We start from the raw sequence: 9058 nt of genomic DNA, 5'->3' as shown, positions 1-9058 counted from the left end.
TGATTCGAAAGCAACATTTGAACTTAGAACGGTTATGACATCTTTTGTGATCACCGCTAACACTGGATAAAATTGAAAATTTACTTTCTACCAATAAAAAATATTGAAATTCTATGTAGTCTCAATATATTGGCTTAGATAAATTTGGATCTCATTGTAATTTATTGTTGACGCCTATTTTCCTTTGAACTTTTATCATTTCAAACTTTGAAAGAAATTGAATGCTTCGTTTTTGCTTTTCTATGTTGGCCTCTCCTATGGCTGCACGCTTGGTTCACATTGTTCACTAACATATAAATAAAACAATTCTTGGAGAGAATGCATGATTGATTTCTTTTCATCGTCAACATTCTTACGAAGAAATATAGCATAATATTCAAAAAAACATGTCTAACTCACTTTGACTTTGATTAGAATCAAGTAATGTTGTTAAGCCATACACAATTGGATATTCTGCCAGTATTTTAAAAATTTGTTTTTTTTATTTGAAACAAAATCATGCACAAGAATATCATCACGATATTCAACAAATTTATAAAAGATATTTAAAAGCAAAGATAGAAATATAATGAAGTAAGGTAGTTAATACCATAAAAATTTTCGGTTGCTTTTTTAAAAATTTCTAACAAAGAAACAAAGTTATTCAATATATTCCAATCATGGTCAGTCAATATTAAATATACTACCGTAATATTATTGTAATATGGAGTAACTAAATCTTGAAACATAACAAAGTATGAATCAAGTGATATAAAAAATTTCATTTAGTTTCAATAGGAAGAGAAATTTTTTTAAATTTAATCATGTTTGATTCGACTAGTGTTCTTCAATCACGTTCATGAGTTCCTTCACGTAATAATTTCTCTCATACTTTTGAATTTTTCGATTACAATATGCATATGTTCATCACATGCACATTTAACACACAAGTTGATAATATGACATGCATAATTAACATGAAGAAAATTATCATCTAAAATATGTTTTAATGAATTTTTAAGGTATTTAATCGTAAGAGTATTGTCACTCACATTATCTAATGTGATCGACATTATTTTAATTTGTATGTCATAAATCTTAACAACATTTAAAATATATCTAGTTATAGTGTATATGTTTTGTGATGATTCGAAATGATCTAGCACTAAAATTATTTTTGTATAGTCCAAATTTCATCAATCTAATGACATTTAACAACAAGATAAGATTCATATTTCAAATTAGTCTCAATATCAGATATCAAACTAATTCTACAAGAAATATTTGAAATATGTGATTTTAGTGTTTTTTATATTCTTTTTACATATCAAAACAATATTTCTTAAGCTTGTGTCTAGAAATATTGTGAAAATAAGGTTGAATATTACTTTTAAATTCAATAAAACCTTCTTGTATAACTATTATAAAAGATTGAAAATATTTCTTAACAAATTTAACGAATGGTTGTAAAGTATCAAGGTCAAATTTATGTAACTTAACTAAATATTTTTTCAAAGTATTGGTATCACCGCAACCACCACCCGTTTTGCAAGAATATTTGGTTTTGCAAATTTTACGTAAGACAAAAGAGTTGTTTGTACCTTATTTTTCAATATCGAAGTGATCTCAAACTTTGTTTTGTTTTGCTTGGACTTTCATCGTGCTCGTTTCTATCGTGTTGCTTGCTCAAGCGGACGATAATTTCCTTACATCTTTGTTGGGGAGTTTCATGACTTCTTCTTCCTCGTGGTCAGGTTCAACTTCATCAAATTCGGGGATATAGCCAAAATGTTTACCAAAGTCGAAAATGAATTCACCTCCACGACCACCACAGTTTGAAGATGACGTCATTGAAATTCGAATTATTTATATGAGTAAATTGCGAAATAGTAAGTAAATAATAATAAAGAGAATATTGAGTGTAGATAAAATTATAAAAAATTTATTGAATATATGTTGACAAATGATAGCAAAGAGAAAATTGTTTATAGATAAATGTAGAATTGAGAGAAAATTGTTTTGTGAAAGTATTTAGAAATGATTTTGTATTTATAGTTTATTTTTTGGGCAAAAATATTATTTATTTATTGGTTTCAGTCCGAATCCGATAACAGGTCGTATCCAGTTCAAAAAAGGAAATCGGAACCAGTTACTTAGCCGGTTCAATTTATTGGGAAATAGATGGAAGACAGTTCCAGGTTCGATTCATATTTACTGGACCCAATTTCGGTTCGAACTGATCCGTTAAGCATTCTATGGACAAGAGTGGCTAAATGATAGCACTATGAAATCATTTGAAGTAGGTATTGAGAGGACGCTTCAATGTTCACAAGTCTTTTCTCTGCGCATTATGCTCATTATTGTGAATAATGGACTCATACTCATCTATCATTTTTAATGGCTACTTTTGATATTATTTATATATTCAACTCGATGGAAGTCAAATAGACAAGTTACCCCTAGTAATTAGTATTATAATAATATATGTTTTAACTTTTACATCAATTTTTTTCAAATATATAATTATAATTATTTTAAGTACATTGAACCTCACTCGTCACTAAAATAATTTTAATTGAACAAATTACGTTCAGTAAGTTGTAACTTCGTTTCTGTAATACCATTGTCAAACATCTTAAAAATTACAAATTTAAAATGAGTTTAAAATAACTTACAATGGTATTATATAGCAACTTGAGTTAATCATTTTCGTAAAACGAAAGACGAATACGAATTAGTTGCTATAGGAGCTCATTGTACAGTCACGCAGACGCGGGCCCGAACATGACAATTTCCCTTTAATTTCTAAAAATCACTTTATCAATAGAAACTAATAAAACTTCATGCTAAAATCAAGCAACTGCATTCGAATATTGCAGAAAAATATAAGCTCACATTTGACAAATCCTATTACAGTGACTTAACAAAAGAAGAAGTGGTGCTGCAGAATAATAAAAATCCATTCATATTTACTGTATACTGCAGAACAAATCTTCATTCCTTGGAAAACCTTTTTACAATATTGTTGTAAGTGAGTACATCTAAGTATCAATTCAAGCCATACTGCTAATAAAAGATCATAAAAAATCACAGCACACAAAACCCACAAAAAAATTAATAATAACAATTGAAAAGGCCATCAAGTCTATAACTTTACGAAATACCATTTAAGTTTCATCTCCTGTTTCATGTAAATATACTATATCAGTCTTTCACATTCGTGTGCTCCACGGCGGAGTCACCATTTACATCCTTCAACGGATCTTCCTCCTCCACCACCTTGAAGAGAGGATTGATAGACTGAGAAGTTGGAACGACATTCTTATCGACGACATTGTCGTCTTTGTTTTTGTATTCGTACCATGTTGCGAAATACAGAAAACAGAGAAAGTTGAGACCGCTCAAGATTGCCAAGAACCAGAAGAACAAATTCAAATTGTTCTTGTCCAAATCTTGTCCATACAACCAACCTTGTTTGCTTGGTGAGATTCTTTTCGTTACTGAATTTATAGCACTCACAAAAGCACTGCTCAAGAAATACCCGAAAGATTGTGAAATATACGTAAAAGAGGTTGAAAGTGACCTCATGCCAGCAGGAGCTTCTTTGTAGAAAAATTCGAGTGATCCCACTAAAGTAAACATATCAGCAATACCGAATATGCCATATTGAAATGCCAGCCAAAAAAGACTTATGGGCTTCAACGGATTCTTCAAAGAATGACTTCTTCTCTTAACTTCTATAACTCCGGCAACGGCCATGGACAGAGCTGAGAGAACTAGGCCAACACCTATTCTTTGAAGCTGAGTGATTCCAGATGGATGTTTTGTGAACTTACGAATAAAGGGGACGAAAAGACGGTCATATATTGGAATAAGGATGATCATAAAGAGTAACGGGATGATGGGGATTGAAGCGGCCGGGACTTGGAAAGAACCAAGATGGGGATCCATTCGATAGCCTTGTTGAACTGAGAAGGTTTGAAGCTGTGCCATGCATGTGTTAAGTAGGATTGTACTAGCAATAATTGGCAACATTCTAGTAAGAATTTTTACTTCTTCCACTTGTGTCAGTGTGCAAACTTTCCAAGGGGAAGGCTGGGCACTTCTAGGGAGAATCGCTGCTTTGTCTAGCCATCTACAGTAAAAGATATAGTCAAGAATATATACATGATCAGCATGTATATGTTGGTAGCTTACTATACTCCTAACTCAGCTTGGTTTTTCAAACAAAAACTCATAATTCCTTGTTTTAATTATCAAGGAGGCAAATCTGTATTTGAAAAGGGATTCAAATTCAGCTTTAGATAAGAGAATGAACTATACGTAAGTGACACAATACAGGTATAGGAAGTATAGCTCATATCAGATTATAAGACTACCTAAATTGATTGGTATGAACAATTTTTTGAGCTGTTGGGTCTGAATCTTTCCCGTTGAGCTCATACAGCTCACTATTGTCCACTGGAAGTGACAGCCAACGGTTTTTTATTGCCACAACTATAACCTGCGCTGAAAAAGAAGTTGAATTAGGAATCATAACTCTTATATCATAACAAACATAATTTCTGTCAAATCATAGTGAACCGAGTGTATTCAATTAAATAACGCAAAATAAGATACTTGATTTAGCATAGAAACAAGGTGAAAGCAATGAATATATTTGTACCTGTATAATTCTTACAAGAGGGCTTTCTCGCGGGACTTGAAGGCGATAGAATGGTTTTCCAACCCCAAGAAATATAAATCCGATTAATGAACCAATAGCACAAGTAAGAAATCCCTTCCACCAATTATGATTGTTCTTATTAGTAGCAAACCAAACAATGACAGTAACACCAACAGACGAACCAACAACAGTACTAAGCAACAGCCAGTTGAAATAGCTAGCAAGACCCTTGGCTTCTTTCGGGTTTTTGGCATCGAATTGGTCTGCACCCAGTGCTGGGAGAGAACCCTTTACCCCACCAATACCTAACGCCAATAAACACAGCGATGCGTAGAAATAGACAGCAATTCCACCTCGAATGCAACTTGACTTGGCGCAAGGCTTTGGTAGTAAATTATCTTCATGAGCCTGAATTGTCATCATTGATAGAGCCTAACAGATAAAGAACAAGACATTATTTCTTTAATTATAAAGGTGTTCATATACATAGCAGCGCATGAGTCACATCAAGCAATAATTCAAGAATTCGTACACTTCAAAAACTTTAAACCAGATGGAATGTTTTCTCACCAAATTGCCAAATTGCAAATATCAATGTCATGACATTGATATAAGCCCTTCGATGTGAAAAGGATAAAATAGTGCGTAAGATCAAACTTAGTAGTATCAAAATCATAACCGGTGACATTTGTATACCTCAGTTTTAGAAATAGTAGTGTAGCCTATATAGGACCGCGTGGCAATTATTGTTCCCAAATTATATCCAAGCTAACTACATATTTCCTCATAATTTATTCCATGATTCTTGAATTATCCAAAAAAAATCATAAACAGATTCAAGACAGGGACATTTCAATATAATTTGTTTTACCAACACTTCAAGAGAGCCAAAGATTAGGCAAGTCTTGAATCTGTTAATGTAAGTATCTGAGATCAAACCACCAACAATCGACAATAAGAAAGCTGATCCCATGAGATTTGTAAGAGTGTTTGCGGCACTAGACAGATCAAAGTGCATCTTGTACGAGAAGTAGAGAACCAAGCTCACTAAATTTGCAACAAAACCCATGTTGTCCAATGCCGCCAAAACTACATACAAACGCAAGAACAAGACATCAAATCCTGCGCTAATACATATTTCTCACTGACAATTTCTGCAAGAAAATACCCATCAAGAACTAAAAGGATTAAGCTTGGTACCGAAAATGAAGGAAACTGCTCTGAATCCTCCTCTGCCATCATTGACTTTCGATGGGCTTAGAATGTCGTACCCTGTCTCCATGTTTTCCCCATGCTTGAATGGGGCGACAAATCAATTAGCTTAAAACTCAAAACCCATTTCCAAAAGAGGGCTTTTCAAGAAAATATCTACAACACTACTCACCATGGTTGGCAGTCAAGAAATGGCCGCTTCTTATTCAGTAAGGCAAAAGCCCAATTCCTTGTCTGCTAGTTACGAGAGAAATGAGTGTGAAATGCAAGAGAAATGGGGGGAGTGGCTCAATCATAAATATAAGCAATCAAGAAAGGTGCATATAACCTCCATTGACATGTAATTGATCGCTTTCTTGTTCTCACTGTCTTTTTTTCCCTCTCTCTCCAAGAATTCATGATTAGGACACGAAACACTAGTGGAGTGGTGATGTATGAGTTGGTGTTTGTGTGTGGGGGTGTGGGCACAAAGCTAGCTAAGTTATACCAAAGGGACTTGACTTGAGGTCTTCAGCTACATATCCAAACAAATCAATCCAACTTACAAGTTTTTGAAATTGATTTTTAAAATAAAAAAAAAAATCATTGAAGGCGATTCAAATTTGTATTTAGTTTATCGTAGAAATTCAAGTGAGATGTTCTCATTAGTCAATTTTATTATACATATATTTTATTTGAGTCAAAAAAATATTATTTTTAATTGTAAATATGGAAATAATTGACTCTGTCTCATGAATAAAAATATGTTAGATCATCTCACAAGAGAGCTATTCATTCTTTTTAAGTGATATTCGAGTTGCCAAAATTATTCTATTTATTCGAGTTGCTATGATATTCACTCGAAATATTCAATATACTAGTGGAGGAGGGATACCATACATGTGTTGTGTGTGTAATGCAGTATATAAATACTATGGATTTTATATACATAGGTAGAGGAAAATTTATTACAAAAAATGAAGCGTCCTTTTAAAAAAAAATTTTACGATCGGGCTCAAATTCAATCCATATTTGAGTTTGAAATAATTCTTTTTTTTTTTCCAAATTCAAGTAAAATTCGTACTCAAGTTCGAATACAGAAATTATGAGTATTGGCATATGTCGGCACTCGTAATTCGAAGGATGTAATTATTTTATTTTTCATAAAATTTCATATTTAAAAAGAAAAATTATTCATGAAATAAAATATAATATAAAATAAAGTACAATAATATCTTTTACGTGTGTTATGATATTTAATACAGCGTGACATTGTAACATATTTTACAATAATATATATGGTCAAATACATTATATAAATATCAGCTCAAAAAATTACAAAAAATAAAAATAAAAAAATACATGTTATCTCATGTGAATGATATATCTCATATATATAATATTGAGTGGCTCCAAACGATAGCTTGAATATAAAGTACGATGAGTTTTTATCAAGAGGTAAGAGGTTCAATCTTTCTTTATTTATGTTATCTCAACTTTGAGTCTGTCACATTAGACCGCTTGTCAATGTTAATTACTTGGTCAGCATGGTCTGCAGACTTCTGCGTTGATTCTTTGGTTATACTCTGACTATGCCAAAGATAAATTTTACGGTTCCAATGTTAAAAAATATTGAGTGGGATACATACATATCAGGTACAATAACAATAATTAAGACAAAAATACGAAACAAATAAATACATTATGAATATGAGAAGGAAAAAAAATCAATTCAAATGAAATGTCTTCGAAATTTAGTTCTTTTTATTTTTTATTTTTTGCTTGGTTTATCCCTGAGTGCTGCAAGTCCAGCACTTGTTTGACTTTTTTTTATGACAAACACGTACATTTTCGCGAATTAAATGACTAGTTTGACAAAAGATATGGTACGTAAATTATATAATTTATTATTAAATTTATTCATATTATGAAATTTTCCAATTCTTGCATTCACATTTCACATGATACCATTGCTTTTACCAATTTAAAGATTTCTGTTCAAATCATCTCTCGTCATTTTTTCAAGATGAATTTGTTAAAATATTATAAAAATATAGATGTAATATATTAAAAATTTTGAATCTAAATGGGAAAAGATGTAAATTGTTTACAACTTGTGCATAAAGTTAAATTTCATATAATAATAATAATAAGGAAAAAAAAAGAGAGAGAGGCTTGTGTTCTTCGATATCCATACATTGTTGGGTGGGAACGTAATTATTAATATTATTTCTAATATTATATTCACTTTGTTAGAACTTCGATGTCATATTTTCGATCAACATCAAAATTTTCTTACTGTAAAATGTTAAAAAAAAAAATATCATGTCGGTACGAATAACAGTAGCGTGGACTCTGTACTATTAAATAAATTGGAAGATTTGTTGAAAACCATCAGTTATTTAATCTATATATTCCCAATTTTCTTATTATAAAAGACCCATCGTAAATTTTTTGTAAAGTTGAATACGTTATGACTAAATAAATTTTATTAATTTATTTGTTATCAAGATTTGACAAATTAATTGTCCAAGTATCAATTATTTTTATAACTTATATTTGGTTCAATAGGTGACAATGATAATAAATTTCATCATCTCTAGGTTCAGTTAACATTGTAAAACTAACTCAATCATGAATTAAAAACAAAATTTATGGTTCCAAGAGTAAATCCGAGTTGGTGAAGTAGGTGAACATTTGATCAATGATCAGAAGTTTGATTATCTTACCAATATCTTCTCAGAAAATGTTAGAATGTGCATACATGAGAGCCGTTGATGAACTCTGAGCTCAAGAAGATATCAAATGTTTATTAATGGAAGAAAAATATCTCGAGCCACTTATACAGAGAGTCTATATTAATATATATACATGAGATGATGTGTAACTCTAACTTCTAGTCTAGCTATTGTAACTAACTTGACAGCTGTCAAGCAATCTATTTAACACTCCCTCAAGCTTGTAAGATGTTCAACATGTGAAGCTTGGATAAGAGGTAGTGATATTGATCTGAACCCAAGGCCTTGGTGACTATGTCGGCCGACTGCCATCGAGTATGGATATGAGAGGTGGTAAGTATATGAGAACGAATTTTTTCACACACGAAGTGACAGTCTATTTCAATGTGCTTCGTGCGCTCATGATATAGCAGATTTACTGTAATGTGGATTGCCGCCTGGTTATCACAAAAGAGAGGAGTGGGCAGATTAATAATCAAGCCCA

At 31.8% G+C, this 9058-nt stretch overlaps 1 protein-coding gene across 2 annotated transcripts; it reads right to left on the bottom strand.

Annotated features, from left to right (window-relative positions):
• Positions 1-2947: 2947 nt before the first annotated feature.
• LOC140988161 (protein NRT1/ PTR FAMILY 4.5-like) lies at positions 2948-6296 on the bottom strand. 2 transcript variants are annotated; one of them, XM_073457126.1, is made up of 7 exons: positions 6186-6287; positions 6030-6091; positions 5846-5939; positions 5517-5734; positions 4646-5077; positions 4359-4483; positions 2948-4114 (listed from the first exon to the last, which is right to left on the bottom strand). In XM_073457126.1, the coding sequence occupies exons 2-7, from the start codon at positions 6030-6032 to the stop codon at positions 3184-3186; spliced, it is 1803 nt and encodes a 600-aa protein (XP_073313227.1). In that variant the 5' UTR covers positions 6033-6091; positions 6186-6287; the 3' UTR covers positions 2948-3183. The 2 variants fall into 2 exon arrangements, with proteins under 2 accessions (XP_073313227.1, XP_073313226.1); XM_073457125.1 differs by having other exon boundaries at positions 6030-6296.
• Between the last annotated feature and the right edge of the window lie 2762 nt (positions 6297-9058).

This window comes from Primulina huaijiensis, chromosome 11, assembly GCF_012295235.1.
Source record: "Primulina huaijiensis isolate GDHJ02 chromosome 11, ASM1229523v2, whole genome shotgun sequence".
NCBI classification, from domain to species: Eukaryota; Viridiplantae; Streptophyta; class Magnoliopsida; order Lamiales; family Gesneriaceae; genus Primulina; species Primulina huaijiensis.
The sequence above is the reverse complement of the archived record's forward strand: the minus strand, read 5'-3'. Positions and strand labels throughout refer to the sequence as shown.

Excerpts from the sequence above, each read along its gene's own strand:
- LOC140988161 (XM_073457125.1), bottom strand. Across the intron at positions 5,735-5,845 it reads AGCAGTTTCCTTCATTTTCG|TTTTGGCGGCATTGGACAAC; the intron begins GTACCAAGCTTA and ends GTTTGTATGTAG. Across the intron at positions 4,484-4,645 it reads CTCTTGTAAGAATTATACAG|GTTATAGTTGTGGCAATAAA; the intron begins GTACAAATATAT and ends TTTTCAGCGCAG.